Source organism: Salmo trutta, chromosome 28 (assembly GCF_901001165.1).
Source record: "Salmo trutta chromosome 28, fSalTru1.1, whole genome shotgun sequence".
Lineage (NCBI taxonomy): Eukaryota > Metazoa > Chordata > Actinopteri > Salmoniformes > Salmonidae > Salmo > Salmo trutta.
Genome location: NC_042984.1, coordinates 46,162,356 through 46,187,001, shown reverse-complemented (window position 1 = coordinate 46,187,001; position 24,646 = coordinate 46,162,356). Strand labels below are relative to the sequence as shown.

The 24,646-nt window shown below is 46.6% G+C and overlaps 1 protein-coding gene across 4 annotated transcripts in view; it reads left to right on the top strand.

The window, feature by feature from the left end:
* The window catches only part of LOC115166351 (serine/threonine-protein kinase WNK2), a 119,045-nt gene extending 94,772 nt beyond the window's left edge, over nucleotides 1-24,273 (top strand). For 2 of the 4 annotated variants that reach the window (XM_029720272.1, XM_029720269.1), the window contains 15 exons: nucleotides 12,203-12,365; nucleotides 12,463-12,579; nucleotides 14,904-15,074; nucleotides 15,352-15,403; nucleotides 16,002-16,100; nucleotides 16,472-17,274; nucleotides 17,701-17,752; nucleotides 17,862-17,926; nucleotides 18,166-18,797; nucleotides 19,084-19,304; nucleotides 19,558-19,791; nucleotides 20,541-20,639; nucleotides 22,087-22,131; nucleotides 22,784-23,064; nucleotides 23,209-24,273. In XM_029720272.1, the coding sequence (XP_029576132.1) occupies nucleotides 12,203-12,365; nucleotides 12,463-12,579; nucleotides 14,904-15,074; nucleotides 15,352-15,403; nucleotides 16,002-16,100; nucleotides 16,472-17,274; nucleotides 17,701-17,752; nucleotides 17,862-17,926; nucleotides 18,166-18,797; nucleotides 19,084-19,304; nucleotides 19,558-19,791; nucleotides 20,541-20,639; nucleotides 22,087-22,131; nucleotides 22,784-23,064; nucleotides 23,209-23,532 (3,358 nt within the window). In that variant the 3' untranslated portion in view covers nucleotides 23,533-24,273. The remainder of the gene's footprint in view (nucleotides 1-12,202; nucleotides 12,366-12,462; nucleotides 12,580-14,903; nucleotides 15,075-15,351; nucleotides 15,404-16,001; nucleotides 16,101-16,471; nucleotides 17,275-17,700; nucleotides 17,753-17,861; nucleotides 17,927-18,165; nucleotides 18,798-19,083; nucleotides 19,305-19,557; nucleotides 19,792-20,540; nucleotides 20,640-22,086; nucleotides 22,132-22,783; nucleotides 23,065-23,208) is intronic. The other 2 variants (XM_029720271.1, XM_029720270.1) reach the window with 2 other exon arrangements.
* Nucleotides 24,274-24,646: the final 373 nt, after the last annotated feature.

Sequence of the window (24,646 nt, the reverse complement as noted above, 5' to 3'; positions counted from 1 at the left end):
AGAGTTGCTAGGGCAACAGGCCTGCCTGCTCTGCTCGGGGAAGATGGGGGAGGAGCAGACTGGCCAAGAACAGAGAGGAGAAAGAAACGCAAGGAAATTAAAGATAGCAGTGGCAGCTGTACAGATTACTCATCCAAAGGGCTTTGACTTCTCATTTTATTAATTTAATTTATTAATTTTGTCAGCCAGAAAAATATGCTGAGAATGATTATCACGACTGCAAGCAAGGTACTTTGAGTCAAACAGACAGGTTTGAATGAGATCTTTAAGGTCAGGACCCTTCAAGGCTCACAAAATAATTTTAGATCCAAGCCCCACCCATTGTACCCAGACTTTGAACTACTCCCCTCTGGGTGCAGGTAAAACAGAACTAGACAATAATTTGTGCCATGTGTGATATCCCTCCTAAATAGCTCGGGCTAATGTTCCTATCAACCCAGTATGGACAGTCTTTTTTTAGTGGTATGTAACTGTTCTGAAAGTTGTATTGTCAATTTGTTTTGTATTTAAAACACCACTTTAAATGTGTACATGACACTGCAACAAAATTTCCCCCAGGGGACAATACAGTTAGTAAAGTACATTAGCTCTCAGTAGAGTCTGAACTGGAAGGGGGGTCGAGGTTAGGAGGAGGATTATTTAAGATACTGTTTGAAGAGGTAGGGTTTCAGATGTTTTCGGAAGATGGGCAGGGACTCTGCTGTCCTAGCTTCAGGGGGAAGCTGATTCCACCATTGGGGTGCCAGGACAGAGAAGAGACTGGGCTGAGCGGGAGCTGCCCTCCCGTAGGGCCAGGAGACCTGAGGTGGCAGAACAGAGTGCTCGGGCTGAGGTGTAGGGTTTAGTATAGCCTGAAGGTAGGGGGGGGCAGTTCCTCTTGCTGTTCCATAGGTGTGTACCATGGTCTTGTAGTGGATGCGAGCTTCGACTGGAAGCCAGTGACGTGTGTGGAGGAGCAGGGTGAGATGAGAGAACTTGGGAAGGTTGAAAACCAGGCGGCCGCAGCTTTCTGGATAAGTTGCAGGGGTTTGATAACACAAGCGGGGAGTCCAGCCAACAGCGAGTTGAAGTAGTCCAGACGGGAGAGGACAAGTGCTTGGATTAAGACCTGCGCCGCAGAAAGCTAACACAATACAATGCCCTGTCACCTTATTAATTCAACCACTTATTTGGATAACTAGCAAGTTAAATTTAGGTTTCGTGTTAACGCAGAATTGTTTGTTTTTCACGCTGGAAAATATAATCAAACCCATAAGAAATATCTTGTTTATAAACGCAGATCTAAAATGCTTAGTATTGTAATTTCTGCTCGGCATCTGACTAATTTTGTTCTTCAGTGAGACTTCCCCATTCGGTTGAGAATTCACTAAAGGGCATTCTATCAGCAGACAGCGCTCTGACTGATGAATAGCTACTTTTATCCGGTACTTTTCTTGATGTAGCCAGCCTACTTTTCTCCAGTGAAATGCAAGATTAACTTTAAGCAAAGCTGGCTACATAATTTTTATGGTAAATATTAGAAATATGATGTCCATGCATCGTTTTTGCAAAAAATACCTTGCTTTTTCATTGTATGCTAATTCACTTGTGTGGCTGCCAGCCAAATAGTGCATCACTTCTGTCATATGATGAAAAATTAAGTTATTTTCTGCCAAATGTGTTGCACTAATGTATTTTCTGTGAAGGAAAACTATAGTGCACGTCCCTGATCACTCAATTGAAGCAGAAAAAACTTGACTTTCAATAAAATTGCGACCCCTGTCAATACACAGCTGGACTCACCTGCTCCTGCTTTCTCCCGTTGTGCCGATTTACAAACAAACATGTAACTGGCTCAACTGTTTTAGCAAACTATGGTAAGCTTCATACACTGGTGTAAAGTACTTAAGTAAAGAAGAAGTTTTGGGGGGTATCTGTACTTTACTATTTATATTTTCGACTACTTTTACTTCACTACATTCCTAAAGAAAATAATGTACTTTTTATTCCATACATTTTCCTTGACACCCAAAAGTACTTTTTTGAATGCTTAGCAGGACAGGAAAATGGTCCAATTCATGCACTTATCAAGGAAACACGTGGTCATCCCTACTGCCTCTGGTCTAGCGGACTCACTAAACACATGCGTTGTTTATAAATTATGTCTGAGTGTGCCCCTGGCGACCAATGCATTTTCAAAACAAGAAAATGGTGCTGTCTGCTTTGCTTATAATAAGGAATTTTACATTATTTTTTACTTTTGATATTTAAGTATATTTAGAACCAAATACTTCTACACTTTTACTCAAGTAGTATTTTACTGGGTGACTTTCACTTTTACTTGCGTAACTTTCTATTAAGGTATTTATGACAATTGGGTACTTTTTCCACCACTGGCTTCATAATGTAAAATAATGTGACAGGTGAAATTAAGCACGCAATCGGCTTTATCGCCTAACGTATTGCATAAATTGACTGCAGCAATTTACTTAAAGTAGCTAAAAATATATTTTGTTTTTGAAAAAATGTGAAGAAATAGTTTAAATGGTATTGAAAAACCATACCGGGTATTTGGAAATAGCTACGGGATATATGATATACCGCACAAGCCATTTTTTCCTCCATCCCAACTGAGGGGCCTTTGTCAATGGCAACTGTAAATCTTGGCCGGGAAGGGGCATGACTTCACTCATGGGCTCTCGTTACAACATTAGGTTAGAAGGCTCTTTTTCAAAGCGATTTCAGTTGTCAGTGTGCTACGTTGTGAAAATAAGAAGATATTCTTAATTCATGTCATGGTTTCTTTTTATCTAAATGTTGAATAGACATAGAGAAATTCATTAATGGAAGAAAGGGGAATAGCCTATACTATTCTGGAGTCATAAAAACAAATCAATTCATTTTATTTGGCGGGGCACAGATCGGCTCTCAGAACAATTCTATGCGGGTGGGTCGGGTTGCGGAGAAGAATCTGCCCTGTTGTCCAGTATCGGGTGGGGCTCGGAATTGATGTGGTAGGCACTGGGCGGGTGCGGCTTAAAAACACTGACCTGTGCAGGACTCTACCCTGGAGGGTGCATGTTCAAATTGATAGCTAGCTATGTTTGCTATTCGCTCGTATCTGATAGCTAATATAGCTAGCTAGTTAACACCACAGATAAAAGGATTAGTTATTGTAATCTTTGCTAACAGGTCACATAGTTATCTGTTTAGCTAGCTTGCTTATTGCATGCATGTCTGGGCACATTGGCACAAGCCTTATTATTAGTGAATTAGCTAAACAAATATTTTCAACAGGAGTTCAATTTTGGTCGCTGTGTCAATTAATCATACTATCCAAGATGGCGTAGCAGTTCAGACGTCCTTTACCCTCCTCTTGTCGTGTCCCGTATATATATATATATATATTTACATATTTTTCTTCGCATTATCTAATTACATTTTTTTCTTCTAAAACTCAACCTCAAAGCACTCTCCTGCAACCCGCCTCACCAATTTCAAAAATAAAGTATTATTTACCTCAAATCCGAAATCCACAACAGAAGCTAGCCAGAGGTTAGCCATTTTCACTGGCTAACGTTGGAGTTCAGCTAGCCACGGTTAGCTGTCCTCAGCTATCCATTAGCTCGAAAAGCTATCGCCAGTTTTTGTACAGCGCGACTCAGACCAGAGCACACCGGACCTATTCTCTCTCCTTTCCCCGATTTCTACCGCAGGCTCTGGACATTTACACCTGGATCTTGCAGCTAACTAGCTGCTACCTGAGTGACTATTGGCAACGTCGGTCCCGGAATTAACACACATTATTCCGGAGCTAGCCAGCTGAAGAGTTCCGTCAGCCACTCGTGGGCTTTTCCTGAGCTAGCCAGCTGAAGTGTCTCCTGGGCTACAATCACCTATCCTGACCCGCTTTACTGCCGATGCGGAGCCCCATCGGGCCTTCACGACTGGACCACCGACGTTATCTGCCCGAGGGAGTTATCCAACTGGCCCCTCCGTCGCGACGTAACCTGATCGCCCATCTGCGGCCCACTAATCGTTAATCGTTAGCTGTCTTATCGGCTGCGATCTGAATAGGTCTATCGGACACTTTTCTTGGGCCACTATAACTAACTATTTTGCCAACTTGGTCTGGTCCCCCCTTCCACACGGAACCCCACTAACCCACAGACGGAAACGCACGAGGTGGCTAAAAACAGACCTCCCTCCATCTTCCACCAGCTTGCTACCTATGGCCCGGCTAGCTGTCTGAATCTCACTGGACCCTTTGATCACTCGGCTAAGCATGCCTCTCCTCAATGTCAATATGCAATGTCCATTGCTGTTCTGGTTAGTGTTTATTGGCTTATTTCACTGTAGCGCCTCTAGCCCTGCTCATTATACCTTATCCAACCTCTCAGTTCCTCCACCCACACATGCTATGACATCTTCTGGTTTCAATTATGTTTCTAGAGACAATATCTCTCTCATCATCACTAAATGCCTAGGTTTACCTCCTCTGTATTCACATCCCACCATACCTTTATCTGTACATTATACCTTGAAGCTATTTTATCGCCCCCAGAAACCTGCTCCTTTTTCTCTCTATTCTGGACATCACAGACGACCAATTCTTATAGCTTTTAGCCGTACCCTCATACTCATTCTTCTCTGCTCCTCTGGGGATGTAGAGGTGAATCTAGGCCCTGCAGTGCCTGGCTCCACTCCTACTCCCCAGGCGCTCTCTTTTGATGACTTCTGTAACCGTAATAGCCTTGGTTTCATGCATGTTAACATTAGAAGCCTCCTCCCTAACTTTGTTTTATTCACTGCTTTAGCACACTCTGCCAACCCGGATGTCCTAGCTGTGTCTGAATCTTGGCTTAGGAAGTCCCCCAAAAACTCTGAAATCTTCATCCCTAACTACAACGTTTTCAGACAAGATAGAACGACCAAAGGGGGCGGTGTTGCAATCTACTGCAGAGAGAGCCTGCAGAGCTCTGTCCTGCTATCCAGGTCTGTACCCAAACAATTTGAACTTCTACTTTTAAAAATCCACCTCTCCAAAAACAAGTCTCTCACCGTCGCCGCCTGCTATAGACCCCCCTCGGGCCCTAGCTGTGCTCTGGACACCATATGTGAACTGATTGCCCCCCATCTATCTTCAGAGCTCGTGCTACTAGGTGACCTAAACTGGGACATGCTTAACACCCCAGCCATCCTACAATCCAAGCTTGATGCCCTCAATCTCACACAAATTATTAATGAACCCACCAGGTACAACCCCAAACACTGGCACCCTCATAGATATCATCCTAACCAACGTGCCCTCTAAATACACCTCTGCTGTTTTCAACCAAGATCTCAGCGATCACTGCCTCATTGCCTGCACCCGTAATGGTTCAGCGGTCAAACGACCTCCACTCATCACTGTCAAACGCTCCCTGAAACATTTCAACGAGCAAGCCTTTCTAATCGACCTGGCCCTGGTATCCTGAAAGGATATTGACCTCATCCCGTCAGTAGAGGATGCCTGGTTATTTTTTTTAAATGCCTTCCTCACCATCTTAAATAAGCATGCCCCTTTCAAGAAATTTAGAACCAGGAACAGATATAGCCCTTGGTTCTCCCCAGACCTGACTGCCCTTAACCAACACAAAAATATCCTGTGGCGTTCTGCATTAGCATCGAACTGCCCCCGCGATATGCAACTTTTCAGAGAAGTTAGAAACCAATATACACAGGCAGTTAGAAAAGCCAAGGCTAACTTTTTTAAACAGAAATTTGCTTCCTGCAACTCAAACTCTAAAAAGTTCTGGGACACTGTAAAGTCCATGGAGAATAAGAACACCTCCTCCCAACTGCCCACCGCACTGAGGATAGGAAACTCTGTCACCACCGATAAGCCCACTATAATTGAGAATTTCAATAAGCATTTTTCTACGGCTGGCCATGCTTTCCACCTAACTACCCCTACTGCATTCAACAGCACTGCACCCCCCACAGCTACTCGCCCAAGCCTCCCCATTTCTCCTTCTCCCAAATCCATTCAGCTGATGTTCTGAAAGAGCTGCAAAATCTGGACCCCTACAAATCAGCTGGGCTTGATAATCTGGACCCTTTCTTTCTAAAATTATCTGCTGAAATTATTGCAAACCCTATTACTAGCCTGTTCAACCTCTCTTCCGTGTCGTCTGAGATTCCCATAGATTGGAAAGCAGCTGCTGTCATCCCCCTCTTCAAAGGAGGTGACACTCTTGACCCAAATTGCTACAGACCTATATCCATCCTACCCTGCATTTCTAAGGTCTTCGAAAGCCAAGTCAACAAACAGATTACCGACCATTTTGAATCCCACCGCACCCTCTCCGCTATGCAATCTGGTTTCAGAGCTGGTCATGGGTGCACCTCAGCCTCGCTCAAGGTCCTAAACGACATCGTAACCGCCATCGATAAGAAACAATACTGTGCTGCCGTATTCATTGACCTGGCCAAAGCTTTTGACTCTGTTAATCACCACATCCTCATCGGCAGACTCAGTAGCCTTGGTTTCTCAAACGATTGCGTCGCCTGGTTCACCAACTACTTCTCTGATAGAGTTCAGTGTGTCAAATCGGAGGGCCTGCTGTCCGGACCTCTGGCAGTCTCTATGGGGGTACCACAGGGTTCAATTCTTGGGCCAACTCTTTTCTCTGTATACATCAATGATGTCGCTCTTGCTGCTGGTGAATCTCTGATCCACCTCTACGCAGACGACACCATTCTGTATACTTCTGGCCCTTCTTTGGACACTGTTAACAACCCTCCAGACGAGCTTCAATGCCATACAACTCTCCTTCCGTGGTCTCCAACTGCTCCTAAATACAAGTAAAACTAAATGCATGCTCTTCAACCGATCGCTGCCTGCACCTGCCCGCCTGTCCAGCATCACTTCTCTGGACGGTTCTGACTTAGAATTTGTGGACAACTACAAATACCTAGGTGTCTGGTTAGACTGTAAACTCTCCTTCCAGACTCACATCAATCATCTCCAATCCAAAGTTAAATCTAGAATTGACTTCCTATTTCGCAACAAAGCACCCTTCACTCATGCTGCCAAACATACCCTCATAAAACTGACCATCCTACCAATCCTCGACTTCAGCTATGTCATTTACAAAATAGCCTCCAATACCCTACTCAACAAGCTGGATGCAGTCTATCACAGTGCCATTCGTTTTGTCACCAAAGCCCCATATACTACCCACCACTGCGACCTGTATGCTCTCGTTGGCTGGCCTTCGCTTCATAATCGTCGCCAAACCCATTGGCTCTAGGTCATCTACAAGACCCTGCTAGGTAAAGTCCCCCCTTATCTCCGCTCACTGGTCACCATAGCAGCACCCACCTGTAGCACGCGCTCCAGCAGGTATATCTCTCTGGTCACCCCTAAAGCCAACTCCTCCTTTGGTCGTCTCTCCTTCCAGTTCTCTGCTGCCAATGACTGGAACGAACTACAAAAATCTCTGAAACTGGAAACACTTATCTCCCTCACTAGCTTTAAGCACCAGCTATCAGAGCAGCTCCCAGATCACTGCACCTGTACATAGCCCATCTATAATTTAGCCCAAACTACTACGTCTTCCCCTACTGTATTTATTTATTTTATTTATTATTTTGCTCCTTTTCACCATATTATTTATATTTGAACTTTGAACTTTCTTCAAATTATAAATCTACCATTCCAGTGTTTTACTTGCTATACCCTTATTTACTTTGCCACCATGGCCTTTTTTGCCTTTACCTCCCTTATCTCACATCATTTGCTCACATTGTATATAGTCTTTTTTTTGTCACTGTATCATTGATTGTATGTTGTTTTACTCCATGTGTAACTCTGTGTTTTTCTATGTTGTCGAACTGCTTTGCTTTATCTTGGCCAGGTCGCAATTGTAAATGAGAACTTGTTCTCAACTTGCCTACCTGGTTAAATAAAGGTAAAATAAAACATTTTAAATCCCTTTCTCAATACTGCACCTTTCTGTTGGAGAATTTGCTAGCTTGCTGCTTCTGATTTTCCCAGCTAGACATTCCTCAGCATTGTGTAGTGCTCGTGGCTCAGGCGGTGAGTGGCGGCTGGCATAGCAGCTATGTAGCGGGACTATCGGCAAAACCCATAGAGAAGGGCCGATAGACTAGAAAAAGCCAATATTGGCCCGATATATCAGCTAGGCCGATTTATGGGTCATTCTCTAGTTTAGGATATACTGTAGGCCTACCAATTTGGCTACTTAACCTACCAAATCTGGATACTGTTTCTTCAACCTAATATAAGTGTTAGAACGATATGGGTTGTAACAAGACCCTTGTATCATGTTAGGATAAACAATTTCCCATGAGTGTGTGCGGGCCTACATTTATCTTGACCTTGATCAACCACCTTGTTAAGCTTTTATTTTGATATGCACATACTGTTGTCAATATCAGCCAACCCTGATAATTGAGCATCCGAGAAGTGCATACACTGTTCAAGTGCATTTCAGTTTACCATGTTCAGGCATTCAGGACTATCTCAAGCCATTGCATTTATAATTTACATTTACATTTACGTCATTTAGCAGACGCTCTTATCCAGAGCGACTTACAAATTGGTGCATTCACCTTATGATATCCAGTGGAACAACCACTTTACATCTATAGTACATCTATATCTTTTTTGGGGGGGAGGGGGGGGAGGGTTAGAAGGATTACTTAATCCTATCCCAGGTATTCCTTAAAGAGGTGGGGTTTCAGGTGTCTCCGGAAGGTGGTGATTGACTCCGCTGTCCTGGCATCGTGTGGGAGCTTGTTCCACCATTGGGGTGCCAGAGCAGCGAACAGTTTTGACTGGGCTGAGCGGGAACTGTGCTTCCGCAGAGGTAGGGAGGCCAGCAGGCCAGAGGTGGATGAACGCAGTGCCCTTCTTTGGGTGTAGGGACTGATCAGAGCCTGAAGGTACGGAGGTGCCGTTCCCCTCACAGCTCCGTAGGCTAGCACCATGGTCTTGTAGCAGATGCGAGCTTCAACTGGAAGCCAGTGGAGTGTGCGGAGGAGCGGGTTGACGTGAGAGAACTTGAAGGTTGAACACCAGACGGGCTGCGGCGTTCTGGATGAGTTGTAGGGGTTTAATGGCACAGGCAGGGAGCCCCGCCAACAGCGAGTTGCAGTAATCCAGACGGGAGATGACAAGTACCTGGATTAGGACCTGCGCCGCTTCCTGTGTGAGGCAGGGTCGTACTCTGCGAATGTTGTAGAGCATGAACCTACAGGATCGGATCACCGCCTTGATGTTAGCGGAGAACGACAGGGTGTTGTCCAGGGTCACGCCAAGGCTCTTAGCACTCTGGGAGGAGGACACAATGGAGTTGTCAACCGTGATGGCGAGATCATGGAACGGGCAGTCCTTCCCCGGGAGGAAGAGCAGCTCCGTCTTGCCGAGGTTCAGCTTGAGGTGGTGATCCGTTATCCACACTGATATGTCTGCCAGACATGCAGAGATGTGATTCGCCACCTGGTTATCAGAAGGGGGAAAGGAGAAGATTCATTGTGTGTCGTCTGCGTAGCAATGATAGGAGAGACCATGTGAGGATATGACAGAGCCAAGTGACTTGGTGTATAGCGAGAATAGGAGAGGGCCTAGAACTGAGCCCTGGGGGACACCAGTGGTGAGAGCACGTGTTGCGGAGACGGATTCTCACCACGCAACCTGGTAGCAGCGACCTGTCAGGTAGGACGCAATCCAAGAGTGAGCCGCGCCGGAGATGCCCAACTGGGAGAGGGTGGAGAGGAGGATCTGATGGCTCACAGTATCAAAAGCAGCAGATAGGTCTAGAAGGATGAGAGCAGAGGAGAGAGAGTTAGCTTTAGCAGTGCGGAGAGCCTCCGTGACACAGAGAAGAGCAGTCTCAGTTGAATAACCAGTCTTGAAACCTGACTGATTTGGATCAAGAAGGTCATTCTGAGAGAGATAGCAAGAGAGCTGGCCAAGGACGGCACGCTCAAGAGTTTTGGAGAGAAAAGAAAGAAGGGATACTGGTCTGTAGTTGTTGACATCGGAGGGATCGAGTGTAGGTTTTTTGAGAAGGGGTGCAACTCTCGCTCTCTTGAAGACAGAAGGGACGTAGCCAGCAGTCAAGGATGAGTTGATGAGCGAGGTGAGGTAAGGGAGAAGGTGTCCGGAAATGGTCTGGAGAAGAGAGGAGGGGATAGGGTCAAGCGGGCAGGTTGTTGGGCGGCCGGCCGTCACAAGTCGCAAGATTTCATCTGGAGAGAGAGGGGAGAAAGAGGTCAAAGCATAGGGTAGGGCAATGTGAGCAGGACCAGCGGTGTCGTTTGACTTAACAAACGAGGATCGGATGTCGTCAACCTTCTTTTCAAAATGGTTGACAAAGTCATCCGCAGAGAGGGAGGAGGGGGTGGGGGGGAGGAGGATTCAGGAGGGAGGAGAAGGTGGCAAAGAGCTACCTAGGGTTAGAGGCAGATGCTTGGAATTTAGAGTGGTAGAAAGTGGCTTTAGCAGCAGAAACAGAGGAAGAAAATGTGGAGAGGAGGGAGTGAAAAGATGCCAGGTCCACAGGGAGGCTAGTTTTCCTCCATTTCCGCTCGGCTGCCCGGAGCCCTGTTCTGTGAGCTCGCAATGAGTCGTCAAGCCACGGAGCAGGAGGGGAGGACCGAGCCGGCCGGGAGGATAGGAGACATAGAGAGTCAAAGGATGCAGAAAGGGAGGAGAGGAGGGTTGAGGAGGCAGAATCAGGAGATTGGTTGGGGAAGGATTGAGCAGAGAGAAGAGATGATAGGATGGAAGAGGAGAGAGTAGCAGGAGAGAGAGAGCGAAGGTTGCGACGGCGCAGTACCATCTGAGTAGGGGCAGAGTGAGTAGTGTTGGAGGAGAGCGAGAGGGAAAAGGATACAAGGTAGTGGTCGGAGACTTGGAGGGGAGTTGCAGTGAGATTAGTAGAACAACAGCATCTAGTAAAGATGAGGTCAAGCGTATTGCCTGCCTTGTGAGTAGGGGGGGACGTTGAGAGGGTGAGGTCAAAAGAGGAGAGGAGTGGAAAGAAGGAGGCAGAGAGAAATGAGTCAAAGGTAGACGTAGGGAGGTTAAAGTCACCCAGAATTGTGAGGGGTGAGCCATCCTCAGGAAAGGAACTTATCAAGGCGTCAAGCTCATTGATGAACTCTCCAAGGGAACCTGGAGGGCGATAAATGATAAGGATGTTAAGCTTGAATGGGCTAGTGATTGTGACAGCATGGAATTCAAAAGAGGAGATAGACAGATGGGTCAGGGGAGAAAGAGAGAATGTCGACTTGGGAGAAATGAGGATTCCAGTGCCACCACCCCGTTGACCAGATGCTCTCGGGGTATGTGAGAACACGTGGTCAGACGAGGAGAGAGCAGTAGGAGTAGCAGTGTTTTAGGTGGTAATCCATGTTTCCGTCATCGCCAAGAAGTCGAGGGACTGGAGGGTAGCATAGGCTGAGATGAACTCTGCCTTGTTGGCCGCAGACCGACAGTTCCAGAGGCTGCCGGAGACCTGGAACTCCACGTGGGTCGTGCGCGCTGGGACCACCAGGTTAGAGTGCCAGCGGCCATGCGGTGTGAAGCGTTTGTGTGGCCTGTGCAGAGAGGAGAGAACAGGGATAGACAGACACATAGTTGACAGGCTACAGGAGAGGCTACGCTAATGCAAAGGAGATTGAAATGAAAATGAACTAAACAACTGGGGAAGCGAGAGAGCAGGGCCTCCCTCACTAACCATTCACTGAAACACTCAAATATAACTTTTCCAACTTCCACTTTAGAAATTATAATTGATGTAAACTACAGTGGTTCAATGTTTCCAGGAATAGGCTCAAACTTAGTTTATTCAGCTAGATAACTTGGCACAGTATTCTTCCGTGAAACCCACCCAGTGCACCGTGTCTTATGACGCCGTAGCTAACTAGCATGCTAGCATCCAATAACACACGGTTAGCACCAATACTAGCATGCTAGCATCCAATAACACACGGTTAGCACCAATACTTGGTTACAACAAACTACCAATGGATCATTCGTGTCTGTGTCTAGTTCCTTTCATAATGCAGAAGTAATTAAACGTTGGCTAGCTAACACAAAGCCAGTCCTGCTAGCTTCACAAGTGGACTACACAACTCGAAAGTTCAGAAAGTGAGTTGGACTGTATAGTATGTCTCGTTTACTTTTTTTTCATCTTTCATGAACCAGTGTGAACTCCGACGCCACCTCAGGGAAGGAGATGAGCGATGGTAACGAGGGGACGCACGGATCAGGGAAGGGCGAGGGGAAGGTCCGGAAACACCACCGCCGCTCCACGCGAACCCGCTCACGCCAGGACAAGATCAACAAGCCCAAACTCAGCATGCTCAATGTGAGTACCGCACATCCATTTATAGTAGTCTTAGTAGATCAATCGGCACACATTCATGTCTCTGACACCTGTTCCTCTCTGGTTTCTTCCTGGACAGGTGTATTATACAGGGGATAAGATGGTGGAGTGTCAGCTGGAGACACACAACCACAAGATGGTTACCTTCAAGTTCGACCTGGACGGAGACGCACCTGAGGAGATAGCCACTTATATGGTATGGTTAGAGTACAGTCGTGGCCAAAAGTTTTGAGAATGACACAAATATTAATTTTCACAAAGTTTGCTGCTTCAGTGTCTTTAGATATTTATGTCAGATGTTACTATGGAATACTGAAGTACAATTACAAGGATTTCATAAGTGTCAAAGGCTTTTATTCACAATTACATGAAGTTGATGCAGAGTCAATATTTGCAGTGTTGACCCTTCTTTTTCAAGACCTCTGCAATCTGCCCTGGCATGCTGTCAATTAACTTCTTGGCCACATCCTGACTGATGGCAGCCCATTCTTGCATAATCGATGCTTGGAGTTTGTCAGAATTTGTGGGGTTTTGTTTGTCCACCCGCCTCTTGAGAATTGACCACAAGTTCTCAATGGGATTAAGGTCTGGGTTTCCTGGCCATGGACCCAAAATATCAATGTTTTGTTCCCCGAGCCACTTAGTTATCACTTTTTCCTTATGGCAAGGTGCTCCATCATGCTGGAAAAATCATTGTTCGTCACCAAACTGTTCCTGAATGGTTGGGAGAAGTTGCTCTCGGAGGATGTGTTGGTACCATTCTTTATTCATGGCTGTGTTCTTAGGCAAAATTGTGAGTGAGCCCACTCCCTTGGCTGAGAAGCAACCCCACACATGAATGGTCTCAGGATGCTTTACTGTTGGCATGACACAGGACTGATGGTAGCGCTCACCTTGGCTTCTCCGGACAAGCTTTTTTCCAGATGCCGCAAACAATCGGAAAGGGGATTCATCAGAGAAAATGGCTTTACCCCAGTCCTCAGCAGTCCAATCCCTGTACCTTTTGCAGAATATCAGTCTGTCCCTGACGTTTTTCCTGGAGAGAAGTGGCTTCTTTGCTGCCCTTTTTTGACACCAGGCCATCCTCCAAAAGTCTTCGCCTCACTGCCTGCTGCCATTCCTGAGCAAACTCTGTACTGGTGGTGCCCCGATCCCGCTGCTGAATCAACTTTAGGAGACGGTCCTGGCGCTTGCTGGACTTTCTTGGGCGCCCTGAAGCCTTCTTCACAACAATTGAACCGCTCTCCTTGAAGTTCTTGATGATCCGATAAATGGTTGATTTAGGTGCAATCTTACTGGCAGCAATATCCTTGCCTGTGAAGCCCTTTTTGTGCAAAGCAGTGATGACGGCACGCGTTTCCTTGCAGGTAAACATGGTTGACAGCAAATTGCCATCATACAAACTGAGGCAGCAAACTTTGAAAATTAATATTTGTGTCATTCTCAAAACTTTTGGCCACGACTGTAGACCCTACTCTAGCACAGAAGCAAGCTGCAGTTTCCATGCCACTAATGGGAGGGGTGGGGGACATTTTTCTTCTCTTCACACACCTCCAAAGACTTGTGAAAACCTCCACAACCAACGGAACCCCCCCCACACAAACTTTGGAAATCTTGAATATCTGTCACAATCTAAACACCTACACAGATGCCCACTTAGCAACAAACACCCCAGAAAACCTCTGTTACCCCTTTCCACCTGCCTCCTAAATTCGGTGTGTGTGCTCTCTATGCCTGCTAGCTCTAAGTGAGGGAGATGCTCTTTGATGTTCCAGGGCACTGAAACTCTGTGTAATGCTGTTCTTCACTGCACTGCAGCAAAAACTCTCCCCTCTCTCACTACAAACCCCAGCCCTGTTCATTTTGGACCGATATGCTTTTTTGTACGTGGATTACACATTTTTTGTTTCATTCCCCCAAAATCTAAATATTTTTCCAAAACTGGTGCCTCTTGCCGTGCTTTGGATAGGCAGGTTTCAAACACTTTCACATACTTTCACATAGCCCAGTTTTATTTATTATATATTTTTACCCCCTTTTTTCTACCCAATTTCAATCTTGTCTCATCGCTGCAACTCCCCAACAAGTTCGGGAGGCGAAGGTCGAGTCATGCGTCCTACGACAGATGACCAGCCAAACCGCGCTTCTTAACGCCCGCCCGCTTACCCCGGAAGCCAGCGTTCACCTGACAAACGAGGTCAGCCTACAGGCGCCCGGCCCGCCACAAGGAGTCGCTAGAACACAATGAGCCAAGTAAAGCCCCCCAGACAATCCCTTCCCTAACCCGCTGGACCAATTGTGCGCAGCCCTTTGGGACTCCCGATCACGGCCAGTTGTGATACAGCTCGGGAACGAACCAGGGTCTGTAGTGACGCCTCTAGCACTGCGATGCAGTGCCTTAGACCGCTGCGCCAAGGCCTAGCCCAATTTTTACCGAAGGACAGTCCAGACGGGACTGTTTTATTATACATTTTTCAGGGGATTTGACATTGATGGATGTTGTCTATTTTTGTCTGTTAGGTGGAGAATGACTTCATCCTGCTCCTGGAGAAGGAGATGTTTATAGAGCAGTTAAAAGATATTGTGGACAAGGCTGAGGACATGCTGAGTGAGGACACGGAGGGGGAAAGGATCTCTGACCACGTGGGCAGTCCCCAGCAGAGCCACGGAGCAGTCATACTGGGGGGAGAGGTGAGGAGGGATTTTGAAGTAACAGAGTTATGGGGGAGAGGTGCAGGTGGCCAGTCTCAGAGGCATCGTCCAACACTCAAGATTACTTAGTTAACAGGGCAGCCAACAAACCACTGCCAAGATAGAAACGTTGTTGCTGATGGGACACTTTTGGCTAACCTAATTTGTCAGCCGGGGCCAACACAGTGACATTGTTGAGAGAACCCTTTCAAGCTTCATTGTCTCCAAGTTATACTCTTGAGTGCCAGCCATTTCTAACGATTCTCTCCCTTTTTAGGGTTCAAAGACGGCTGCACCTAATTCACCACAACTTGTGTACCAGCAGAACGGTAGGGCTTCGCTACCTCCTGGCGTGAAGGTGAAGGCTTTTGCTCTAGCCCAGCTGTAACATCGATACAGAAAATTAACTAATCATGGTCTTCAAATGAGTTTTAATGATGCATGTAACAGATAAGTTGAAACAAATGGTCTTGCAGGACCCCTAATATACTATCTTATCTCCAACCCACTACAGATACATTACATAGTACATTACAGCCTCTCTGTGACTCTGGTGAACCTCAGACACAGCAAATTTCCTGCCTCAGTAGATTTGTATGCTCTGGGAGGTTATTGTGGTCAGGAGTGATGGAGAGGAGGATTAGAGGATGACTGGGTTATATCTCTCTCTAGCTCTCAATTGCTCTTTCCTTTTACATCTCTGTCCTATCGTCCCTCAGTCCTATCTTTTGCGTCTCCCCAATCAATCTCTCTATCCCCCATTCTCTTCCTCTAAACATAATTTGATAGTTGATATGAATTTGTGAGCATCTCTATCTGTAGATCATCTGCATTTGAGTGCATATCTGTCTTTCTCTATAGAGCTATCTTACTGTTGCTACTAGATCTGTATCTATGAGTGTGTTTCTTTGTCTGTGTCCTTGGCAGTCCTCCACACTGGAAAGCGCTGGTTCATCATCTGCCCCGTGGCCGAGACGCCCACGCCAGACAGAGAGAGGACTTCATCAGACACCTCTACAACCAAGGGTGCGCACACACACCCATCCATACACACACGTACACACAATCAAACGTACGTACACACACACGCACGTATGTACGAGTATGATCACACACACACACAGCAGAGTGAGTGAATAAAGCTGTGTATTAGTGTCTGTGTGTGTCTGAGCTAATGTGTGTGTTGTATGTGTGCGTAAGGGTCAGTTATGTAATGCAAGTGCTGCAGTGGCTGTGGTGAAAGGTAGGCTTTGCACTCCAACTGACAGAGCTCTGATTGGGGAAGACAAGTGATGATGCAATACCATCACACACCAACAGGACATCCATCTCCTTGACTCCACTCTTTTATTTAATCTCTCTTTAACTCCTTCTCTTCTCACCTCTCTCCCCTACAGAGGCTCCTGTCACATCATTGTCTAGGTCCAGTTGCAGTACTACTCCGCCAGTGTCTGCCCCAACTCCTGTTCTTGCCCTGACCACCACATCCCCTACTCCAGGCCCCTCTGCACCTCAAAGCTCTGCCCAGTCTCAGGACACCAACGTGGGCAAGGCCAGAGTTCAGCAGCCCCAGGCCTCTGGAACCAAACCCTCCACCACCAGTGCTACGACTGCTTCCATGGGCCGCCACGACTCTCTTTCAGGCAGCGAACCCTGCATCTCCATGGTAACAGACATCCCATGCTGCCCCATCGTCCCACCTGTGTCCCTGGATGTGAATGGGGTGGGACATAAAGGGGTGAGTGGCACTTCCTCATGTCTACCCAATCAGGAGACCAGCCTGTCAGGAGACCCGCCCCCTCCGCTGGCCTCCCACCAGCCAGTGGTCCTGCAGCAGCCCTATGCCATGCCAAGCATGGTGGGTGGAGGAGGTGGAGCCACAACACCATCACAGCCCCAGAGTCCCGCCCACCAGGCTTCCCAGCAGCAGGATGGACCTGGGGGGTCTGGCAGTGGAGGTGGTTGCGGCCTGGGGGAGTCTGATGGAGAGGGCCCACCCAGGGTGGAGTTTGTGGACCGTACCATCAAGACTCTGGATGAGAAGCTGAGGAACCTGCTGTACCAGGAGTACGCCCAATCTGCTCCCTCCAGCACCGCCTCAGACCTCCAGGGCTCCAACACAGAGGGGGTCAGCTCTCCCCCTGTCTCTGACTGCCAGACCACCTCTGGGGGGGGGCTCCCCAGGAAGGGAGAGGTCCTGGTAAAGATGCACTGTGTGTCTGTGTCTCTGTGTCCGCCAGATATTTGGATTGGGGCAGCAGCAGCGTTTTATCTGATGGAGGGGTGTGTGTTTGTGTGAATCCTTGGTGTAATATTGATTCAGCCATTGAATGTAATCACTGGGCTTTAGTGTGACTGATACTGCATTTAGCAAAGGAAGTAGAGCTCAGGGCTGCTGGCCACATAGTCCATTATACTCTGCACCCCTGGCAGTTTGATCTCTGATGCGGGTTGAGTGGTGTGTGTGTGTGTGTGTGTGTGTGTGTGGGCGCCAATATGTTTAGACAAAGCAGGCGTCATAGAAGGATAATGGCTAGACTGATTCACAACCTGTAACCCTGATGTACCATTTGACTGAATTTAATGTTGTAGTTTTTTTCATTCAATATTTATTTCTCGTTTTCAGCCTCAGATTCCTGAGCGTACTGATAGTTTGGGTACACTGAGTGACACTGCAGGTAAATTACATCACAAACACAATTTTATATGCTATATTATGTATTGTGGAGTATTCATTTGTACTATTTACACTTTTTAAATGTTGACCTTGAATTGTATTTTGTTAAGGATTGTTGAACAGGAGAGACTTTGTGGGCAGTTCCAGTTCCTATGGCTCCAAGAGCCGCTTTCAGGTAACCATCTACTTTAATCCCTCTCACTTAAACAAAGACAAACATTCTGAAATACGACAAACTCTCTTGAATAAACTACATTTGACTGTGATTAAATTAAACACATTTTATGTAACCGTTTGTCCTGAATATTTAGATCTATTAAACAATTAAATCAGTTAATTGAGAATTATTCAGTTTACTCCCTAGTTTTTTTGTAGTTTATTCGGATTCTATTTGATCACTATGTCCTTCTCCAGATCATCCCCACTCCACCGGACGTCATCCGTCGTTTAGAGAAGGGCAGAAGTTGCAGCTCCCCGGCTCCCTCTAGTGGTTCGGGGGGCTCTCGCGCCGCAGCCGAGGGGGGCGGCCCACGAGACCAGGGGTGTATGGTCGTGGGTAGGTTCTCAGTGATGACCACTGAAGAGGGTGCGGAAAACGCCCCCAAACCCCCCTGTAGTAACCGCTACTCAGCCCCCCCAGACTTGTACCAGGACACCACTGCCTCTAGCCCCAACGCCACCCCCAGGCTGCTCCCACGTGCCCACACTGCTGACGCTGCCACCAACCACTCCTTTCACTTCGACTCTGACTCGGGGGAGGAGGACACCAGTAGTTTAGCCCCTCCCCTTGCCTACCACAAGCCTCCGGCTCATGCCCTCCCGGAACACAGCGGAAGTGACCTCATGAAGAGGGCGGTGGCCTTCCTGCGCCGCACTGGCCGCAGCAGTGTGCAAAGCTCTGATTCGCCGAGCCGGCAATCCGTGGTAGCGAATGGCCATGCCATCTCGCCGCCTGGACCCGGCCATGTATCATACGTCAGCAGTGACAATGACTCTGAGTTTGAGGATGCGGACATGAGGAAGGAGCTGCAGAGGCTGAGGGAGAAGTATGTGCACACACACACATATGCATTCATAGTCATACACACTCACAAAGGGTCAAAGTCAACCCATTGATATATAGCAAACTATCAACCATTGTAACCTTCATAGCCCTGGATAGGTTTGTAGCCCATTAAACACTGCAGAGTGGTTTAACTGCTAGTTAGTGAACTTTTAAAATTGTACGAGACAATATAAATGACAGTTCCTGTCCCAGTTAAAGAGAGAAATAGAATACATTGTAGTATGCAGATTTTCCCTTTCTCAATCTCTCTCTTTTTTTCTCCTCAGACACATGAAGGAGATCTCTGAGCTGCAGGCGTTCCAGAGGAGTGAGATAGAGCGTCTGTATAAAGAGCTGGGGAAAGCCGTGCCGCCTGGTGTAGGCCTGTTGCACGCTGCTCCCCCTAGTGGCCGCAGACGCAAGGTCAGCAAACACAAGCTGAAGGCAGGCAAGCTGCTCAACCCCATGGTGCAGCAGCTGAAAAACAACGTGAATATCACCACCACCGGTGAGAGGAAATGTGTCAGAGTGGTGAGAAGAGGGTAGAGGGGTGTGTGGTGGACAGAGTGAAAGGTGGGATGAGGAGGAAAAGAGTGACATGTCTCTGTGAGAGAGGGGGAGGGAATGGAAGAGAGAAAGGTGTTTGTGAGCAGTCCTGAGAAAGGGGAATTGAGTGAGGAAGATTGAGAGGATTGGAAATGTGGTAATAACAAGAAATTAATCACCAATTCACCCTAAAGCTGTTTCTGTGCCTTATCCAGTATTTCCCTCTGAAGGTGAGAGCGCACCGAGCTCGTCTGGCTCTCCAGCTAAGAGCTCCATTTTGTCTGACGGCTCGGCCCGCTCCAGTGGCAGCAGCAGCAGTACCAGTGGCACTCGGCCCAGCAAGGCCCCAGAGCCTGTCCAGACCCAGCAGCCCTGCTCTCTCAAGGGCTCGTTCTCTTCTGACAACATCTACGGTGGGGGCATGGCCACACACGTAGGCCCAGGGCAAGGTACCTGCACACACATGCATGCATACAGGACAAGTTATACACACACTGTGGCATACCACACACACTACACTTCCACAGTGAGGAGTACCACACACATTTGGTGCTTAGTAAGATTCAAACACACACATAGGATTCACGCAGTATACCAAATGCAAATACACCCAAACACGTGTCACTCACTGAGATGTGGACACGTGTTCAAACACCCATTTGTACTGGGGAACAACCAACAGCTCAGCTTAATCTGCTGTAGAATTCTAAACTCTCTAATATTCTAAGTTGTGTCTAAACCGGAGGTCTCATTAGTCTCAAAACTGCCACATTGAAAAAAAAGTCATGATTGGCAGTCTTTCGAAAGCAATTTTTTTTTAGGCGAACGTATACAAAGGGGTGCCCCTCATCACACATTTCTCTTCCAAAATACCGCCACGATACTGCATGACTTCTGAGGTGTCAATGGAAGCTGTCTTCAAGCACTGGTCACAGATCAGTTTAACAGTCCTCATGGTGAAGGTCAGGATGAATTTGGGAAAGTAACCTGATCTTAGACCAGTGCATAGTGATAACTTGTCCATTTAGTGAATGTGAGGGCTGTCTGCTGGTGCTGGTTTAGCCCATGTGACTGTACCCTATACTGGTGCTGCGGCTGTTATTGGTGGGGGTTTCTCATCCCAAGTCTCTGTGCACTTTTACAGAAGTGTTTCTCTCTTTGTTTCTTCTCTTCTTCCCTCTTATATTAATTTTTACAGGCTGGACGGTATACCACCAAACGTCAGAGAGAGTGACCTATAAATCTAGTAGCAAACCGCGTGCTAGATTCCTCAGTGGACCCGTGTCTCTGTCCATCTGTTTGTATTTGTTATTTTCTACTTTTCTAACTCATCTCATCCCTCTCTCTTCTCTTTATTTCACTTCTATCTCTTCCATCGACCAGACTGTTTCTTTGTGTTTTAGATAGTGGTCCTCCCCTCCTCCCCCTCCGTGTCCCCCAACACAAGCATATGTCAGCTATTTTGTATGTCCTCATAGCTTTCTCCCCCTCAGCCCTAAGTTGTTCTGGGTTTAGACATCCCTCCATGCAAACGCTTTGTGCACTGCTTCTGGCTTTAAACAGACTCCAAAAGCATAGTGTATGTCATAAAGCTCGTCTTCTCCAAAGATTGGCTATGCTAAACTCGAAACCTGAGCGAGTGTGTGTGTCCGCCAAAGCTTTTGTATCCTGTGTGTTTTAATTTACTCACTTCCTTAATTGTGAGGCGCATCAGCTCAAGTCTACAACCCCTCTGTATACCAAGACTAAAGCCAGCTCTCCCCTGATAGACCAGCCAGGTTCCATTGAGGCTTGCTGTGGTAGAGGAGGTCCCTCTTTCTCGGTCTCATGTTTGGACTGGGAGGACATGCATGGTGCAGACAGGCGGAGGGCAGGGCACTGTTGGAGACTGGCTCCTGCAAAAAAAAAGGCTGTATCATCAATACTATCTACTTCTGTCTCCTTCTTCTCCTGCATGTCTTGATAAGCGCTGACTCTGATGTGCTCAGGCTATAGTATCTCTGTGCTCTTCGGTTCAGATTTTTGGGGTTCCTTTGTTATGTTTCACAGGCATTCTTGTACATACTGGTACTGAACTGTTCTATGTTTAGAAATGAGCTTCAGGGATCTCGTTACTCTACTACTTACAGCATTGATCATTCACTAATTTGTGTCTCGACTCATTTAAAATGATTATATGCAAACAGTATAGTTTTACTTTCAACACTGCCATTGTACAGTTGGGTTATCCATTGAAACGTTTAACATACCATGTACAAACTGAAGTAAAAGGAGCCTGGAGCCTGAAATATTGACAGTATTACTGAAACAATGACTTATTCCAAGGAGGTTTTTAAAGGAAAGTTCTAGACATGAAAATAGGACATGACAGTGTTACTAGGACCATATTATAGGAAGGTCTGAGTGACCTATGAGAGTGTTGACATTCCCCACCTTACCAGTCTTCACCAAACCCCCTGTGCTGTACTGTGTACCAGCATACCCAGGGCCTAGGCTTCTCTTTATTTTCTAGGCCTAATACATTTTCTTTTGTTTTGGAGTGACAGCACAATTTAAGAGAGTCTTTCCCCCACTCCCATTACTTCTCACTGATTTGAAACCCCCTTCTCCTCCTCTCCTTTTTTCCTCTTGTCTCTCTCCCTAACTGATTTGATAGCTGTGTGTGGCTTTTCAGCAGCTTGTCCACAGACCAGCAGTGTGTCCCGGCCTAACTGTTTCTGTCTCTGTGCTGTTTTACCTTATAGGGTCCACACTGAAACGACTATGTCTAGGCAAAGAGCGCAGTAGTAGTAACTATCTCATTTACTTTCTTCTTTCTCTGTCTACTTCGCTCTCTCTTTTTCTCTCTGTTGGCATGAGCAGCCTTGGTTTATAGTCACGTGTTGAGTTTGGCAGTCTGAAAAAAACATGCCAGGTGTTGTTGGAAAGGTGTTGTTGTGGGCACTGTTGCACGAGGAGTGTCACTTTCATGAATTTATTTGATTTAGTTTTTTTTTGGTAGTGCATGGCGGTGTTTGTCCTAAATGTCTGAGTGCTGAATAATGTGACGTGTGGTTGTTTGTATCAGCATTAATGGTTTCTGTTTGTCTTACTGTGGTGGAAGGGGGTTGGTTGGGTGGATTGTTGGGATTCAACCATGCTGTAATCCTTTGGCTGCTAGGTTTGAGAACCTACACATTTGCTGACCAGTTAAATGAGATCACATGTCAAATCCACATTTTTTTTCAGCTGATCTTTTTCCACAAAACAATTACCACTCAAAGTGACATTTTAAGGTCCACTTTTAGTTGACCTGTTTGATATTTTAATGAATATGCAGGCTCTATAGAGGCTGATGGTGGTTAAAGTGCCATAGATAACTGTAAAAGGCCTAACCGCAGCCAATCGATTCCATCGGAAGGGTCTAACTGGACAGAGTTTACAAATCTTTCTGTGTTCTAGGGTCTTCTCATGGCGCCAGTGCAACTCAGACGGCATCCAATCAGCAACAGCCACCAGCTGTCCCCAATCCTTTGCCATCTCCTCAACCAATGACGGTGCTAGCTCAGGCCCAGACAAACAACAGCAACAACAAGAAGCCAGGTACTTTCACGGACGACCTGCACAAGCTGGTAGATGATTGGACGAAGGAGACGCTGGCGGCCACACAGCCACGGCCCTCTCTGAACCAGATCAAACAACAGAGACGCATGCAGGACCTGGAGGGTCAAGCCATGCAGGAGGTAACTGGCACAGATAAACAAATCAAAAGTCTAAAGAAGACTATCACCAGTGTGAAACATCCCTTCTCTTTTACCTGATTATGTAAAAAATAGTTGACAGAAGTCCATGTACACAATGTTAAACATCCCCTCTGGTTCTTCCAGGTGAGATGTCCCATCCCTCCAAACAAGTTCCAGCTGCCTTTGTCGTGCCCGTTGACAGCTGCTTTAGGCCCAGCCATGCCCACTGCCCTGAGCTCCAACCCCTCTGCCATGCTCCAGCCCGGGTACATGGTACCAGCAGGCCCCTACGGAGGGGTGGTGCCCGGCCCCCTATACCCCCAGCAGTGGTCTGGTATGCCCAGCCCTGTGGGGATGATGGGGGCAGCGGGAGGGATGCCCTACCCCACCATGGCCAACCCAGGGGTGCAGGCCTACCCCCTGACCCTGCACAGCCCTAAGAACGTCCCCAACACCAGGACTACCTAACGTGACAACTAGCACCTCCCTGCACCCACTAAACCCCCATCTTACCCCATCGCCCATGATGCTCAACACAGACTGCCCCCAGATGTTCCCCTCTATCCCAGCACACTCACATCAGGACTGTCTGACTAACAGGTTAGCAACACAGGATTAGTTAAAACCTAACTCCACTCTGTCCCCCCTGGTTCTCACTCCAGGGTTACAATTGTAACGAAATCAAACTCTTAAAAACTTTTAATAGAGTGATGGGCTGAAAAATAGAGTAAAGTAGGGCCCACACAATTAAATGCTCCAACAAATGGCTTATGGTTCACAAATGGCTTATGGTTCACATCTGATTGTGCTGAAATATTTTCTGTAGTTAGAAACCGATAATATTTGCATTCCTGAAAATGTTTGTTGAGATATAATTTGATATCTGAGAAATTAAGCTAATTGCACAAAAATGTGCTATTTTAATTTATATGATTCATATAATCTTCAATAAATATAGTACCTAACATCCGATTTGGACCATAACTCTTCATGACAATTAGTAAGACGTGGTATCCAATAAAATTATCAAAAGCCACCCATGGACCCATGTGAATCTGGTGACAGTTTTTTCCCCTTTTCACAGAAATTAGCCCTTTGAAGTCTCTTGCATTATTTGAATTTTATATTCCTCTTTTTTACATTTAACCTTAACTTAACGAGGCAAGTCAGTTAAGAACAAATTCTTATTTACAATGACGGCCTACTAGGGAACAGTGGGTTAACTGCCTTGTTCAGGGGCAGACTGACAGATTTTTACCTTGTCAGCTCGGGGATCCTTTCGGTTACTGGCCCAACGCTATAACCACTAGCTTACCTGCCGCCCCATTTACCATCGATTTAGTGTGAAAGTACCCTGTTTTGCCCACTAGATGACACTGTTTCTGCTACTGCCACACCCTTTAATCAATTTTGCTGGTCTCTTATGTTTTATTAAATGGATCACAACATTTTCTTGGTAACCTTTTGTAGAAAACCAATAGCTTTTGCTCATGATGAAAACAAATTGTATGGAAATCCTCACAATTCAAGCAAAGTCCTCCATTAAAGTAATTGTTTGTCCTTCTCTTAGGCTTAATCTGTG